Below are 16,861 nucleotides of genomic sequence, written 5' to 3'. Positions count from 1 at the left end.
CCCCAGCAGTGCTCCCAGCTCCTGTACAATTCCTTAACACCTCCGTGCCCAGAGTAGACCCTCAGACAACCCCCTTGAATCTCTTTCTCCCGAAGTCCTCTGTTCCCTCTGGGACCCTCCTGCCCCTTGGATTTGCTGCTGCAGTGTCTGGAGCAGCCCCAGTGCCTCGTTCACATCTTTTAGGTCCTTCCAGTCCTGGAGACAGCCTGGCTGCCTGGACAGGGTGGTCCTGTGCCCTCTCCTTCCCAGTGTAAACCTGTGCCCCCCTCTCACCCCCCGGGCCCTGCAGGTGGCTGAAGGGGCAGCAGGAGGACAAGCAGGACACGGATGTCCATTACCACTCCCTCACCGGTGAAGGCAACTTCAACTGGCGCTACATCTTCCCCTTCGACTACCTGATGGCCGAGGAGAAGATTGTGATCTCCAAGAAGGAGTCCATGTTCTCCTGGGATGAGACCGAGTACAAGATCCCAGCCCGCCTCACCCTGCAGGTCTGGGATGCCGACCACTTCTCGGCCGATGATTTCCTGGGTACGTGGAGGGTCCAGAGCATCCCACAAACCCCTTGAGCTGCTGCTGGATGGAGCAGGTGGGATGAGAGAGCAGGAAGGGTCTGCAGAGGGATCTGGACAGGCTGGATCCATGGGCCAAGACCAAGCGGCAGGGCCTGAACTGGGGTCCCACCAACCCCACAGAGCACTCCAGGCTGGGCCAGAGGGGCTGGAAAAGGCCCTGGTGGTGCCAGTGGCTGGGCACGAGCCCAGGGGTGCCCAGGGGGACAAGAGGCCACTGGCCCCGGGGCTGTGCCAGCTCTGGGCTGGCAGCAGGGCCAGGGCAGTGCCCGTCCCCTGTGCTGGCACTGCTGGGGCACCTCCAGTGCTGGGGGCAGCTCTGGGCCCCTCCTGACAGGAGAGACCCTGAGGGGCTGGAGCGTGTCCAGGGCAGGGAACGGAGCTGGGAAGGGGCTGGAGCAGCAGGAGCGGCTGAGGGAGCTGGGAAAGGGGCTCAGCCTGGAGCAAAGGAGGCTCCGGGGGGACCTTGTGGCTCTGCACAAGTCCCTGACAGGAGGGGGCAGCCGGGGGGGTCGGGCTCTGCTGGCAGGGAACAGGGCCAGGAGGAGAGGGAACGGCCTCAGGCTGGGCCAGGGCAGGCTCAGGGTGGGCATCAGCAGGAATTTCTGCATGGAAAGGGAGCTCAGGCCTTGGCAGGGGCTGCCCAGGGAGGTTTGGAGTGCCCATCCCTGGAGGTGTCCCAGGAAGGGCTGGAGGTGGCACTCAGTGCTCTGGGCTGGGGACAAGGTGGGCATCAGCCACAGGTTGCACGTGGTGGTCTCAGAGGTCTTTTCCAACATTCATGATCCCATCATTCTGAGATCCCTTTTCTCCACTCCTCCTGTAGCCAAGACACCAGGTTTTTCCTTCCCAGAGCTGGTTCAAAGCTGCTCCCCAGGGCAGGAGATGCTGGTCCAGCCCCTCTCCAGGCAAGGACTTGGCCTTTTTGGGGGTGCCAACCTCTGTGCTCCCCTTTGTCCTGCCAGGAGCCATTGAGCTGGACCTGAACCGCTTCCCCCGGGGAGCCAAGACATCCAAGCAGTGCAGCCTGGAGATGGTGACCAACGAGGCCGAGCTGCCCATGATCTCCATCTTCAAGCAGAAGCGGGTCAAGGGCTGGTGGCCGTTTGTGGCCAGAGACGAGAACGATGAGCTGGAGATCACCGTAAGGATGGGGGAAAGGGAGGGTTTGCCTCCTGGGGACTGCACTCTTTGTGCATCCCCCCACATGGCTTCGTTCCCTCGGGACCCCTCTGCCCTGGGGGATGGAGGTGGGAGCGTGTCCCAGGCCTCAGCACAGCTCTCTGCTCCCTGCAGGGCAAAGTCGAGGCTGAGCTGCACCTTCTGACAGCAGAGGAGGCTGAGAAATCCCCTGCTGGGCTGGCCCGAAACGAGCCTGATCCCCTGGAGAAACCCAAGTGAGCAGGAAAAGCCTCTGCAGCAGAGACCTGGGATTATGGGCTTCTACTCCCACCTGGAGTGCTGCATCCAGATGTGGGCCCCAAAACAAGGAAGACATGGACCTGTTGGAATGGCTCCAGAGGAGGCCCCGGAGCTGCTCCAGGGCTGGAGCCCCTCTGCCATGGAGCCAGGCTGGGAGAGCTGGGAATGTTCACCTGGAGAAGAGAAGGATCCAGGGAGAGCTCAGAGCCCCTTGCAGGGCCTGAAGGGGCTCCAGGAGAGCTGGAGAGGGACTGGGGACAAGGGCTGGAGGGACAGGACCCAGGGAATGGCTTCCACTGCCAGAGGGCAGGGCTGGATGGGATCTTGGGAAGGAATTGTTCCCTGGGAGGGTGGGGCAGGCCCTGGCACAGGGTGCCCAGAGCAGCTGGGGCTGCCCCTGGATCCCTGGCAGTGCCCAAGGCCAGGCTGGACATTGGGGCTGGGAGCAGCCTGGGACAGTGGGAGGTGTCCCTGCCATGGCAGGGGTGGCACTGGATGGGCTTTGAGGTCCATGAATCCCTCTTCCCTGGCGATGGATTAACGATGGGTGTTTGTTTCCCCTGCAGCCGCCCGGACACGTCGTTCATCTGGTTCCTGAACCCGCTCAAGTCCATCAAATACCTCATCTGCACCCGCTACAAGTGGCTCATCATCAAGATTGTGCTGGCCCTGCTGCTCCTCATCATGGTGGCCCTGTTCCTCTACAGCATGCCGGGATACATGGTCAAGAAGCTGCTGGGAGCGTGAAGGGTGGGAGCCTCTCCCGTGTCCCCAGCCCCCGGCACAACCTTTCCAGCTCCGTGTCCTTCTCCTCCCTGTGACCTCTGGGCAGCCCTGGGGGCATCTCCTCCCTGCTGCTGCTGCTGCTGCTGCTGCTGGGCCTCCTCTTTGCATTCCCTCTCTGTGGGTCCCACTCAGGCTTTAGTCCCAGGGAAGTGGGGCTGGAGCACGGCACAGATCCCCAGACTCTGCATCCCTCACCGGCGCTGGGAGAGGTGCCCAGCTGGCTCCTGTGGGAGTCTCCGCGGCCTCTGCCCACTGGGGTCGTGGCTGGTGCCTTCCTGGGAATCAGGGGAAGGAGACGGGAGCTGGGGCTGCATCCCTGGAGCTGCGGGAGGGCTCCAGAAAGGCTCCTTGGAGGGACGTTCAGAATCCAGGATGGAGCAGGGAGCTGGGCTGGAGCAGCTGGGGATGTGCCGGCCCCACCAGCGTGAGGGCACAGAGCATCCCCCGTGCCTGTCCCCGCTGCCAGCACCGTCCCCGCTCCACTCGGAGCTCTGGAGGTCACATTCCCCGGCACAGGGATCCGTCCCACCTCAGGAATGCTGGACACGGTGCCCCAGCAGGCCCCGCAGAGAGCCCTGGGGTGGGCCGGGGGCAGAGCCTGCCCTTCCCTCCCACGGCTCCGGCAGAGACTGGGACGTGTCCCACAGCTCAGACGTCTTCCCAAGATCACCCAGCCCGAGGTGGCGCTGGCTGGACATCCCCGGGGCTCACGGCTCCTCTGGCACAGTCTGAGCTCCCGGTCTCCTGCCGGATTCTCCGCGTATTTTGTTTGGCTTGGTAATTCTTGCGGCTGGAGTCCTTCTGGCCGTGTGTCCCGGGGAAGGGCTCTTTCCTCGGCTCTCGGCGGTGTCCAGCTGCTGCAGAGCCGCCTTTCTCAGCTCCCGGTGTGCAAGATCCCCACTGAAGAACTGAGGCCATCTCAGCGATGTTTGAATGAGGATATTACTGTCCCAGTCAGTCAATAAAAACCAGCTTTCACGTCCGGGTTCTCGTGGTAGTGGGTGTCGTGGTTTGACGCTGGCCAAAGGCCAGGCACCTGCGAAAGCTGTTTGTTCAGAAAAAGAAATAATGAAAGGTTTGTGAGTTGAGATGAGGATTGGGGGAAAAACATTCTAAGGGCAAAACAGGTTCAAATGTAAAGAAAGGTATGAAGTAAATTTATTATTAACAGAGTCGGAGGAGGATAATGAGAAATAAAATAAGCTTTTAAAACATTCTTTTCCCCCCCAGCCCCTCCCTCTTTCCCACCGACAGCACAGGGAGACAGGGTGAGGGGGTTTTGATCAGTTTGGTGCTGGAGATCTTTTTCAGTTCGCTCAGGGAGAGGAGTCTTTCTCCTGCTGTGCCACGAGTCCCTGCCATGGGCAAAACAGTTTTCCCAGAGCTGCTGTGGCGTGGGTCACTCACCCACGGGGTGCAGTCTTTTAAGGATAGGATGCTCTAATTTGGACGCAAGGGCCCTCTCTCTCTCTTTGGGTCTCCCACTGGGTCACAGCTTCTTCTGGCTGCGAGTGGATCTGTGCATCCCCCGTGGACTTCACGGATTACACGGGGACAGTTTGTTTCACTGCGGTCCTCACCACGGCTTGCAGAAGAATTTTGGCTCCGACTCTTGGAGCACCTCCTCCCCCTCCTTCTCCACTGACCTTGGTGGTGATTCGCCCCAAACCGGGCCAAGTCAATTCCTTGATCACACAAACCTGCCCCACACAGATAATGTCGTTCCATCACATTCAAAGAAGCCATGGAAAAAAGGTAACCTGATCAAAAATTTCCCTCAATTCATAATTGGAGCATAATTAAATCTCTGTTTATAGGCACAGAGGCCAGAGGTCGCCACACCCCCACAGTGTGGAGCAGAAGAAGCTGGCTTTAGTCACGGGGTGGATTGTGGGGTGCATCCCCCCCTTTTCCAGGCTGCACCGTGATCTGAGAAATGCTCCTTAGGCCTCGGCCTTGACAAAGAGCACCTGGGCTCAGCTCCTCTGCAGCTGATCAGAAATGCCGTCTGCTCCCAGGCACCGCTGCTGTCTGACCAGCTCCTGCTTCTTTTGCTGTGCTCTGGCTTCTTGTTAAATCTGCTTTTTACCGATCCCCTGGATGATGGTTCTTTGAGTGATCTCAGTCATTTGTCACAAGAGGCCCTTCCCTACCACAGCTCCTTCCCTACCCCTGACCCCTTGTTGGAGGAAATCCCAGCTGGGCTGCAGGGGCTGCAGGGGGCCAGGACAGACCCCACACCTTCTCCCTGCCTTCTCCTGACTGACTCGGAGCTCCCCCGGCTCCCTGGAGCCAACCCGGGCATGCTCTGGGGCAGGTGGGGCCTTGGGCATGGGGGGCGAGCCAGAGGAGCAGGACAAGCACAGCCAGGGAACAGGTTTTGCAAGGAAGAGCTCTCAGCCAGCAGAACCCAGCTGTGAAGCAGCAGCTGGGGGGTCACAGAGCCCCTCTGCAGCCCCTGCCCCCTTTATTACACACTGCCAAAAATACCCCCAAATTCCCTTCTGGAAAGTGTCCCCAGGATTAATGAAGTGACCCAGAGAATCTCGGACTGGTTTGGGTGGGAAAGGGCCTTAAAGCCCATCCCATCCCACCCCTGCCATGGGCAGGGACACCTCCCTCTATCCCAGGTGGCTCCAAGCCCCAACCAACCTGGCCTTGGGCACTGCCAGGGATCCAGGGGCAGCCCCAGCTGCTCTGGGAATTCCAGCCCAGCCCCTCCCCACCCTCCCAGGGAACAATTCCTTCCCAATATCCCATCCATCCCTGCCCTCTGGCACTGGGAAGCCATTTCCCCTTGTCCTGTCCCTTCAGGCCCTTGCCCAAAGTCCTTTCCAGCTTCTCCTACCTGGATATGCATCCAGCTAGCACACTTGATATTATTATCAGCAATTAGTTGTATCCCAGTACTCCTGTGATACTAACTAATTGCAGTAGCAGTCAATTATTGTAGCAGTCAATTCTAAAGAATTATATTAATAGTAACATTCAATAGTAATAATAATCACATCATTATTATATAAATTGTAGCGGCAGTGAATAGGAATAAAAACTAATAACAACAATCAATAACAGCAGCAATCAAATCCACATTACATTATGGATCACTACAAATTTATCACTGCTGAAGAAAACTTACACACGCTGTAACACTAAAGAAACTTATGAAAGATGACTTTATGCGTCAATCTGTCGATAACAGAGATGCTGTGCTGCCCCTGCTCCTTTTCCTGATGGAGCACCAGCCCCAGGAAGGGCTGAGGGCCTCACCTGCCCTCCAGGTACCAGCACAGCAGTTCAGGGTCAGAGCTCTGTGCAAAGAGCTGAGAGTGGAGCGTCAGCCAACTCAAACCACGGCTGGTGCAGAAATTGGGCTCTAATCCAAATCATCTGACTCCAAAAGAGTGGTTCCACTTTCACATTCTGCTGCACTAAAATGCCTGATTTCTTGGAATTGTTCTGCTTCTGCTATAAAAAGGGAAGCCCCACCCACTTAAGAGCCAGGGCTGGATAAAAACGGACTGAGATGGGCTTCTCTCAGCCCGAGAGCTGCGGGTCCGGAGGGGGACGGTAGGACCTGGGGATGGGCTGTGGGGCTGGGAGGCGGGAGCAGCCCGGAGCGGGATCTTGTTGGGCTCCTGCCTCCTGTTGCCTGTGTTTGGCCGTGTCTGGGGAGATGGCCGGGCAGGAGAGGAGGGGTCCGAGGGCAGCGGGCGGGTGGTGTCTGCTCCGAGCGGGGGCTGGAGGAAGCCGCCTTTGCTGGCAGCCGGTTTGGGGGAGCTCGGGGGAGCCGTGAGCGCTGCGGGGGCTGAGCTGGGAGGGGGCCGGGGTCAGAGGGGTGGGAGCGGAGCGGCGGGGGAAGGAGGAGGGATGCGGGGGGATGCAGGGGCAGAGTGAGGTCTGCGGAGGCGCAAAGCCTGGCCCGGGAGCTGCCAGCGGGGCTGGCCGGGCACAGATCCATTGCGGAGCCCCTTCCCTGCCGTCTGCCCGTGCCCGGCCGGGAAACGCTCCCCGCGGGCGGGGCCGACCCTGCCCGGCCCGGGCACCGCCAGCGCCGCGGTGGGGCCGGGTGGCTGCGCTGCCCTGAAGGCCGGAGCGATGGGGGCCGGGCGCCGTCCTGGGGCTGATGCTGGGGGGGTTCCTGGCCCCCTTCGGGAGCAGGGCAGCTTCGCGGTGCTGAGGGGCAGGCACGGGACATCCTGCTCTGTCCGGGCACCCGGGGCTACAGCTCTACCTTTTCCTCCCCATGCAGGGAGGGTGGCATTCTCCTCTCTTCCAGTCTAAGCGTCACCGCCCAGAGCGCTCTGCTCCCTGCGGCAGCCCCTCAAAGGCGCTCCCAGAGCCCCTTTCCCTGGGGCAGGGCTGGGGAAAACACTCTCGGGGGGCTGTTCCCGTGAAACGGGCTGCAGGCATTCCCATGGCAGGCGATGCTGCCAGCCTTGCTGCTTCCCTCGTTTGCTTCCAAGGAGGAAGCCGATCCCGAGTTATCCCCTGCATGTGTTCAGTGCCTCTCTGCGGGCACTGGCACACTTGCATGGGGCTTTTTCCCTATTCCTGCAGCAATGGAAGCCGTGCGGGACCGCCAAGGGTGCCTGGGGGCTGCTTCAGGGTGTGGCTGGGCTGGAGTTAAAGTTGCCCAGGGCAGCCCGCGGCTCCTAAACCTGAACCAGCGCTGGCAGCGCCCGAATGGGAGAGAATTTGGGAGGGGACAGGGCTGGGACAATTGGCCCGAGTGGACAAGCTACAGCAGTGGCTCTGAGCCAGCAGTTCCCTTCCCAAGCAGCCGTCCCGAACTAAGGCTCTGCTGCCCGCGGAGCAGCTGGACATGTGCCCAAAGAAAACAATTGGTGTCCGAAGTCCCTCGTGTGCTCTGCCAGCACACCCACCTTTCCTCTGCTGCTGAACTGCCCTTATCTCGAGCCAGCATTTTTTCCTGCTTTTGCTTTCCCCCTCCTGTCCCCATCGTGCTGGTGGGAGCACACGAGCTGCTGGTGGGGGCTCAGTGCCTGCTGGGATCCAAGCCCAGCGCTGCCTCTCCCTCTCTCCGGGGGCCTGAGCTTCCCCCCAGCAGCAGCTGTGGGATGTGGGCAGTGGTGGGACGGGGCTGCCCCACTGTCAGTGCTGTTCCCTGGCCTCTGCCCCCTGCACACCTTGTCTCCTGCCCTGAGAGCACAGATGTTCCCTGGACAGCCTCTCACCCATCAGCACCCCCAAGTCCTTCTCCTCAGGGCTGCACTCAATCCATTCTCTTCCCCTCTTGTGTCTGTGCCTGGCATTGCCTCTCCAGCATGTCCAGCTTCCTTCTGGTGGGGGAACAGGGATGCAGGTCCCAGGTGAAACCCTGCTCGTGTCAGCTCCCCAAAAGGGCCCTGAGGAGTCTTTGCTGCCTGGGCAATCCCCAGTGGAGGAGAAGGGTTGGCCTCCAGGGCTCCCTGGAATTAAACCTCCACATTGATGGGTTGCCTTCTCCTGTCTCTCTGCTCTTCTCCTTTAGGATTTCGAGCCTTTCCTTGCCGGTGCTCTTCCTCCTGAGTTCTCAAGGTGGTTCCCATCTTCTTCTCCTCACCCCGCTGTGTGTCCCAGGCCTGCCACTGCTGCTGTGCTGTGTCCCCTGAGCTGGGGCCCTCGGCTGCCGGTGTCCCCTTGGGAAACGAAGGCTTGGAGCAACGGGAGCATCTGCTGTGAGGTGGGTGAGGGGAATCAGAGCCCACAGCCCTTGCCCAGATTGCTCAAATCTCCATGGATCCCAAGGGAAAGCTGTCCCTGAAGGCTCTGGGAGGGTGCAGGAGCCCTCAGATCTGTACCTGAGTCCAAGCCCCTCGCATCGATACCTGTGCTGGTAAGAGTCCCGTGGCCTTGGTGGGACGGAAGCTGCATGCACAGGAAGGTTTTGTGCACGGAATAAATCTCTCCAGTATCCAGCTGAACTGAGATTGGGACAGTTATCAATTTGTGACAGTGTCAAAAGCCCCAAAGGTGTAAAGGCAGGTGTGCAGTGAGTGCGCCAGCTCCATAAGGGTGAGAATCATGGAATGATGGAATGGCCCGAGTTGGAGGGGACACACCAGGATCCTGGGAGAGGCAGGATCAAAAACTTTACTGAAATCCAAATACTGGCTGTCCTTGATCAGCTCTGTGGCTTAATGTGTTATAAAAGCAAACTCAGTGTGACGAGCAGGACTTTCCTGTCCTGAGCCCATAGTGCCTGTGACCCATGACTGCCTTGTCCTCAGGGGCTTTTCAATCAAAAGTGACCAGCACTGATGGACCCCAGCACATTCCAGAGCCTTTTCCCAGGGGCCCTCCCTAACTCCCTCCCTGAGCAGCCTGAAGTTGTGGAGTTTCCTCCTGCACTGGGGTGGGACTCTCACAAAATTGCCAGAAACAGATGAATAAGTCTCCCTAACACCAATTTAGTGATAAAGAGGGCATCATTTATTCAGGCGCCTGGAGTGGCATGGGGGAGAAGTCTTCCTAAGATGCCAGCTGATTTCTACAAGTGTGTTGCTAATACACAGTCACTACAGGCATATTCTAATTTGCCCATTACCAGAAAAACTCTTTCCATGTTCCCCAAGTTCCCAAACTCAGTCCTTGTTTTGGCTGTAGCTGCCTGCCCGAGCCAGATGTCACCTCTTCATCTTCCAATGTCCTTGCTTGGAGAGCAGTTTCTGCAGGCCTTGTTTCCCTGCTAAAGATTATCAGACACAGTGTCTTCTCTGCTCAAAGTTCACAGTGTCTAAAGGCTCACAGTCCCAGTAGAAATTGAATTAACCTTTTTGGTATCACTAAGGCTTTACCATTATCTAGATCCACACATCCACCTAGGAGCCCCGTTACGGTGAGGGACTGGAGAGCCCCTCCCCATAACTGGGAGGGGGGAGTGCTGAAGGAAACGAGGCTTCCGACTTTGCTGTGAGAGGGCACAGCTTTTATAGTGTTGAGTAAAAAAGCTGACATCACTTCTAGTGCAGGAGCATCTGGTTTTCTTGTCCTCTTGGGTTCCTCGCAAAGCCTGGCCAGCGCTAAAGGGGGAACCAAGGGAGTTGTCTTTGATCTTTGTTATGAATGAATGATGCCGGTTTAAATCAGCCTCCGCCTGCCTTTTGCCCAGGCCTCTGGCAGCAGGCAGTTGTGTTATTGAGATGGCCAGCATGCCAAGACCCACTCTCATTCGCAAGTTCTTTAATAATGGCTGATTCGGTCTATTATAAAATGAATTCTTTATTAATAGACACAAAGCTAACAGACATGAGGCTTAAAACAGACTATTACTACACAGGAATAAGGCAAAAAGGGACTACTAGTATTACACGCAGGGTAAAAGGTACCATTAAATTTACAACTAGCTAAGAAATACTGTAACTTAGGATCCAATGTTTCTTACCATCCAATTCCTGAAGGGGCACACATCGAAATATTTTCTCTCAATTTCTGGAAAAATAACCTCAAAGTTTGCATCCAGCTTCAGGAAGAAATTGTCTCACACATTCCCAAGGAGTGTGTAAGAGACTTCTGCCTCTGTGATAAACTGTAGTAGTTTTATAGTATAAAACCAGGCCTTTTGGTCACCTCTGGTTTTTTATCTCTTCCCACACCTGTTAAGCTGGCAGACTTTTTTGCGCCAGGAGGTGCCACCCGCTGGGCCTTGCCCGCCTGGGTTATCTCTCCTCTCTGCACCGGCCACCTGTGGTGTGGAGAAGGGTGATATGCCCTGCCACAGTCCTACACCCCCAAAAAAGACCAGATGTCTGATTTCTTGGTCTTGTCCAATTATCTAAATAGGGAAAGGTAAATACCTGTTTTGCTAATGAGCGAGTACACAGATCATAAACTTAATAATACTTTGTTAATGAGTAGATACATATCTTGCCAATGCTACTTCAGTTAAGAGTGAATAAAAATATCATACTGCTAATAATACTTGGTTCATGAGTAGATACATTTATCACATTGCTAATAATTCTTTGTTAATAACTGGATACAAATAACATTTTTGCATTTGGTTGCAAAATTCATTCAGAGGTCAACTTTGGCTCAAGGCCTGCTGTTCAGGCCTTAGTACTTCAGAAGGGACACACAAGGATCCTGGGAGAGGCAGGATTGAAAGATTTACTGAAATCCAAAAAGCTCAGATTAACTGGCTGTCTTTGATCAGTTCTGAGGGTTAACGTGTTGTAAAAGGAAATTCACTGTCACAAGCAGGACTTTCCCGTCCTGTGCCCGTGCTGGCTGTGACCCATGACTGCCTAGTCCTTCAGGGGCTTTTCAATCAAAAGTGACCAGCACTGATGGACCCCAGCACATTCCCTAGGTCTTTCCCAGGGGCCCTCCCAAACTCCCTCCCTGAGCAGCCTGAAGTCTGCTCCCCTCAAGGCCAGGGTTGAAGGCATGCTGGGCACTTTTCCTCCTGTCAGCAGAGATTTTAAACTCGGTGGCTCTGTGGTGGCTGTGGCCGAGATGGCCACCAATGGGCACTTGCCTGATGAGACCCTCTGTGGTAACAAGCAGCAGATCACAGAGGGCACCTCTCTGAGTTGGCTCCCGAAGTCTCCAGTCTGTCCTGATGGGCCACCAGGATGCCCCAGGCACTGCTGTGGTCAGGGGCAAGGTGGATTTTCCCCCTGCACTGCAATGGGCCCCTGCGTGTGCCAGGAAGCAGCTCCTGGGAACAGGCGTGTGTTATGAATGGATGATGTAGGTTTAAATCGGCTCCTGTCTGTTGCCCAGGCCTCTGGCAGCAGGCAGTCGTGTTATTGAGGTGGCCAGCTGTCTTGGTTTGAAAGACAGGTGTCTGCCAAGGAAGGCAGGTGTCTCCCTTGAAATGAAAAAAAGAAAATGCAACCCCCTTACCTCTGAATTATTGTAATTTCGAAATTAAGTGGCTTTCAGGCAAAGATACAGGAAATAGGAATAACAGCTCTTTACTATTATATATCTGTATGTGTATAACCAGGCAAACAAACAGCAACAACTCTGGCAGTAACAGCAATCACAAACCCAGTGCCAGCCTTCTCGGCTGCCGGGCCCTTTCCCCTCGGGTGCAGTTCCGCTCGCAGCCGGCAGGGGCGCTGGCGGCTCCCGGTGAGCAGGGCAGGTGCGATGGTTCCCCCGCGGCTGCAGGGGGCGATCCGGAGCGAGCTCGGGGAGCACGCGGCACCGGTGCCCCGGGATCCCGGGAAGGGATGGAACAAAGGCTTCACAAACCCCTGGGCAGCCGATCCCGGACTCTCAGGAAGAGCAGGCTGGAACGGCAGGCTGGAACGGCAGGCTGGAGCGGCAGGGACGAACGCAAATCCCGGGTGGCAGACGAGATGTATCCAAACGGGGAACCCCCCGGAGGTCGGGCAGGCAGGGCGAGCACGGCTACAACGCAGCAAAGGCTTGAAGGAGCAGCGAGGCAGGACGGCCACAGCCCGGCCTCCAGCAGGGCAGGGAAAGCGGCTTTGGGATCCCGGCGTTGTTTCCAGCAGAAAGAAAAACAGCCGAAAAAAGGAACCAGCAGCTCCTTTCTCTGCAGCTTCTCTCTCCGGATGCTGAGAGCGAACTGACCCCACACCCAGGTGAAACAAAAGAGTAGCCAGGTCTTTTGTCTTCTCTTAAGTACAGCCATTTGTCCCCTAGCAACATGCATATGGGAAAAAATTCCTTTAACAGGAAAAAAAAACTAGGACTAAATTAAAACCCCAACAGAGATTTACTAATCACTTGTGCTATTGGTCCCCATAAAGTCACCATCACCTTTTTCACAGATACTGGGGCACAAATATCCGCCCTCAAAGTTGAAGACGCTTCCTCATGGGGCATTGTGCCCTCATGGAAGGGTATATTTGTAGGGGATGTAAATGCTAAGAGACGTGGCAGAGAAATTTTCCTGTTTTTACAGCCACCTGTGAAAGTCTCTTTTCTCACACTAACCAGCTGGGAAAACGGTTTGAGGTTTTGTAAACTATCTCACAGGTGCACAAGCTGTTTGTGTCTTTGTTTTCCACGCTGGGAAGAATATTTTGGAAATGGGTGTTATGCTGTTCAGCCAATCGCTCTGGGAGGCGGATGGTCAAGTACCCAATGGTGTTATGCCACTCTTGTGAACAAAGCTATATAAGCTGATTTATATAATTAAATATAGCCACCTCTGGCCTTTGAACCCAACCCTGGACTGTGTCGTTCTTGGTACAACAGCGACAGGGGATGCTTTTGGGTACCCACAACACCTAAAGATGGCTAAAATGAAATGTTGGGTACTGGGGAAGGAAAAGCAATTGAAACACTAAAGGTTTTTTGTCCTGAGTCCGAACATTAACATGGGACATGTGTAGTTGTTGGGGCACCTCTCAAAAGGCTGGAAAAATCAAGATGAGCACTATAGCTCCCATCTAATTAACCAACGCAGAATTCCTATCAACCATTACCCAATTCAAGGTACCTTATTAAATACAGAGCCAAAAATCACCATTCTTGATTTGAAAGATAAAACCCGTTGTAAAGAAGCCAAGTACCCAGCTCCCCTAGGAATGGCCTGGGGACACTCCAATGGAAAATTTTATTCCCACCTACCTCTGGAATCAGAGAATGCTAGACTGAGGTGTGGAGTCAGAATCCCCTACCTCTGTCCCAAGTGCATCTTCAATTTTGCTGAAGTGTCCAAAAGACACAATTACCATAGCGTGCCTTCCTCAGAAGCAACACAAAGACAAAAATGGCAAATTTTGAATTATTAGACCACTTGATAAACAATAGCACTAATGCTTGAAAACATTTTCACCCCTTCAGTTACTCTAAAAAGGCATCAGTTTGTATTAGAAAATATTATTTGGCAATTACATTTGCCAAGCAACTGGACCCAACGTGTGTTTGGAGAGCTAAACACCCACGTCCATCAGGCTCCCAAATTGACATTATAAAGTAGATTAGCTCTAGATGTTGTTGAAACAACAAGGTGTATGTGGAATTTTACAATTGTCTGAAGCAGAATGTTGTAAAATTGACAATGCCTCATCCTCCATCAAGGAGGCAAGAGCTTAAATGAGAGAAGTAAGTGATCAGATGGGAGAATTGTTTCAATCTATGCAACCACAAAACTGGTTTGATGGATTAGATCCTGGATCATGGATTGCTACCATCCTGAAGTCTTTAGGACTTAGCCGGTGGAAAAAATGGTTGGTACAAATTGGAATAGTCCGGGTAACCGGATTTGTATTCATAATTATTGGCACTGGGATGGCTAAATATATGATAATGTGCTTGCTAAACTCACTTTCCCTCTCTGTTCACTGTATTTGTAGCACCACCAAGAAAGAAGAACATACTGAGGTTCCCTGGGGCAGTGTGGAAACCCAGGGTGGTGTGGAGAACTGCTAGAAAACAACCTGTTTCACCATCTGTTTCCTTGATCTTCTCCTTTTGTTTTGTGAATGCCACCCAAGCAGTGGGTATGGTTCCCCTGCCCACCCCAAGGTGGGGATCCAATTTCATGCACAAAGGAACTTGAGAGAGGTAAAGAATAATTTTCCCTTAGTTCATTATCACAGGGATCACCCACTATATTTTCACTAGTGCCAGGGGGATCAGGACAGTCAGGCATATACAAAAATTGGTGGGTTAGCCACCTTTGTCCAAGTTTAAACTTTAACAGTTGGAAAAATGGCCTGTTTTCCATTTTCTATGTCTGACCATCTACATTTATTGTCTCTGAGTAAGCTTTCCTTTACATGTATTCAACAGTGAATCTGCTGCCCCCGTATCTATCAAACATCTATTTCTGCATTCCCCAGCTTTAGCACAACCAGGGGTTCAGCTGGGATGATTCCCAGGTCCTCTTCACGCTTCATCCAAACTCATCAGTATGACTGCCTGCAGGATGGGCTCTAATGCTGAAGGATTCATTGTCTCTGCCTGCGGGCATTCCTGATTCCTGTTTCCTTGCAAATAGCACATTGATCTTTTCCCAATGGTCATAATTGAAAATCTCCTCTACCTGCTCTACTTCTTCCCCAATAACTCCTCTCTCTCCTCTGGGACCTGCTAGAGCAGCCATGAGTTTTCCCTCTTGACCTTCCCAAGCCAGCTCTCTGTCATTATATAATTTCCATGCAGTTTCTAACCGTTTATTTATGTTTCTGGAATCCTCTCCCTCCAGTCTCTGTAACTTCCTTCTGAAGTCCAGAACTGTTTGTCCCATAATTATGGCTGCCATTTGTAACATATCTCCTTCTCTGTCAGGATCTATGTTAGCAAATTTCCCATCTGTATGCCTTAATCATTGATGGACATTCGAAGGAGACTCATCCTTTCTTTGGATTACTTGATACGATTCTGACATAATTATAGGCTTTGGAATTACGTGTTTGTTGGGGTTTTAGGAGCTCTCCTGGTTTGGGGGGTTTTTTTCTGTTAAAGAAATTTTCCCCGTATGTGTTGCTAGGGGGACAAATGGCTGGGTATTTAAGAAAAACAAAAGAGGTGCCTATGGGGGTGGGGTCCATCTGGCTACTCTTTTGTTTCACCTGGGTGTGCAGTCAGTCGGTCCCAGCATTTGGACAGAGAGAGAGGCTGTTTCTTCAGCTGCTTTTCCTTCTGCTGGAGAAAAACCCTGAGATCCCAAGCCCACCTTCCCTGCCCTGCTGGGAGCTGGGCCATGGCCGCCCTGCCCCCACCGTTGCTTCGAGCCTTCGCTACTCTGTAGTCCTGCTCGCCCTGCCTGCCCAGACCTCCGGGGGGTTCCCCGCTTGGGTACACCTCGTCTGCCACCCGGGATTTGTGCTCGTCCCTGCCGTTCCAGCCTGCTGTTCCCGAGGGTCCGGCCGGACACCGGGATCGGCTGCCCAGGGGTTTGTGAAGCCTTTGTTCCATCCCTTCCCGGGATCCCAGGGCACCAGAGCCGCGTGCTCCCCGAGCTCGCTCCGGAGCGCCCCCTGCAGCCGCGGGGGAACCATCGCACCTGCCCTGCTCACCGGGAGCCGCCAGCGCCCCTGCCGGCTGCGAGCGGAACTGCACCCGAGGGGAAAGGGCCTGACAGCCGAGAAGGCTGGGACTGGGTTTGTGATTGTTCGCTGTTACTGCCATAGTTATTGCTGTTTGTTTGACTGGTTATATACATAATAGTAAAGAACTGTTATTCCTATTTCCCGTATCTTTGCCTGAAAGCCCCTTGATTTCAAAATTATAATAACTCGGAGGGAAGGGGGTCACATCTGCCATTCCAAGGGAGGCTCCTGCCTTCCTTAGCAGACACCTGTCTTTCAAACCAAGACAATGTTTCATAAAAAAAATTATTAATCCCTGATATCTGGTCAAAAGATATCTGTGTCTGGTTGGTTGGGATCCCATCTTGGATCCACAGGTTGAAAATGTTGATCTGCTGCTCCTGGTTGCACATTTTGGGCATGAACTCATTCTACCTCTTCCCTTGACTTTGCTACCACCGTTGTCTTCTCATCTACATTCAGCCACGTATCTAAAACTACTTGAGCGTCATTCCAGCTGGGATCTTGTGTCCTTACAGGTCTGAAAGGCCTTACCTGCCTTCTCAGGTTTTTCCCTCTAAGTCCCTTTAAGTCCTTCAAGGACCTCAACTCGGTTACTGAAAAAGGCACCATTACCATGACCAGTCCATTTGCACCGACTGCCCACCTGAGAGGGGCTTGAATCACCCCCCTTTCATTTCTTATCTCTCCTCCTCGGCGTGTTCTCCATGCCACTGGCCTAAATTCCTCTACAGTCTGTGTCTGCCCTCCTTCATCCGCAGGGTTAGGGAGCTACCAACATTTTAAAATCCTCTTCCTCTCTGTTGTGGCTTTGGGTATTTTCAGGGAATTTTCTCCCATCTCTTACCTGAAAGAAGGAAGCTGCGAGGGGAAGGGGTTGTCCAGGAGACAAATTGGGGGCAATTAAGAAACAAAAGAAATGGCCAAGTGCTCTCACATATCACTGTAGTGGCTGGCCAGGGGAACAAGGGTTTGGGAGTCATGCCCGAGGAAGGGGGGGTGGGTTCTTCAGGAGTTGTGGCATAATACTGGGAGATGGATTGGGGTGGACTCTGGGACTCTTGTCTGGGGTGTGAGGAGCTGGTTTATGGCCAC

At 54.1% G+C, this 16,861-nt stretch overlaps 1 protein-coding gene across 4 annotated transcripts in view; it reads left to right on the top strand.

Annotated features, from left to right (window-relative positions):
- The window catches only part of OTOF (otoferlin), an 80,721-nt gene extending 76,959 nt beyond the window's left edge, over window positions 1-3,762 (top strand). For all 4 annotated transcript variants that reach the window (XM_048298855.1, XM_048298854.1, XM_048298857.1 and 1 more), the window contains 4 exons: window positions 290-531; window positions 1,538-1,716; window positions 1,869-1,969; window positions 2,561-3,762. In XM_048298855.1, the coding sequence (XP_048154812.1) occupies window positions 290-531; window positions 1,538-1,716; window positions 1,869-1,969; window positions 2,561-2,741 (703 nt within the window). In that variant the 3' untranslated portion in view covers window positions 2,742-3,762. The remainder of the gene's footprint in view (window positions 1-289; window positions 532-1,537; window positions 1,717-1,868; window positions 1,970-2,560) is intronic.
- Window positions 3,763-16,861: the final 13,099 nt, after the last annotated feature.

This window comes from Corvus hawaiiensis, chromosome 3 (genome assembly GCF_020740725.1).
Source record: "Corvus hawaiiensis isolate bCorHaw1 chromosome 3, bCorHaw1.pri.cur, whole genome shotgun sequence".
NCBI lineage: Eukaryota > Metazoa > Chordata > Aves > Passeriformes > Corvidae > Corvus > Corvus hawaiiensis.
Note: the sequence above shows the minus strand (reverse complement) of the source record. Positions and strands in the feature narration are given on the sequence as shown.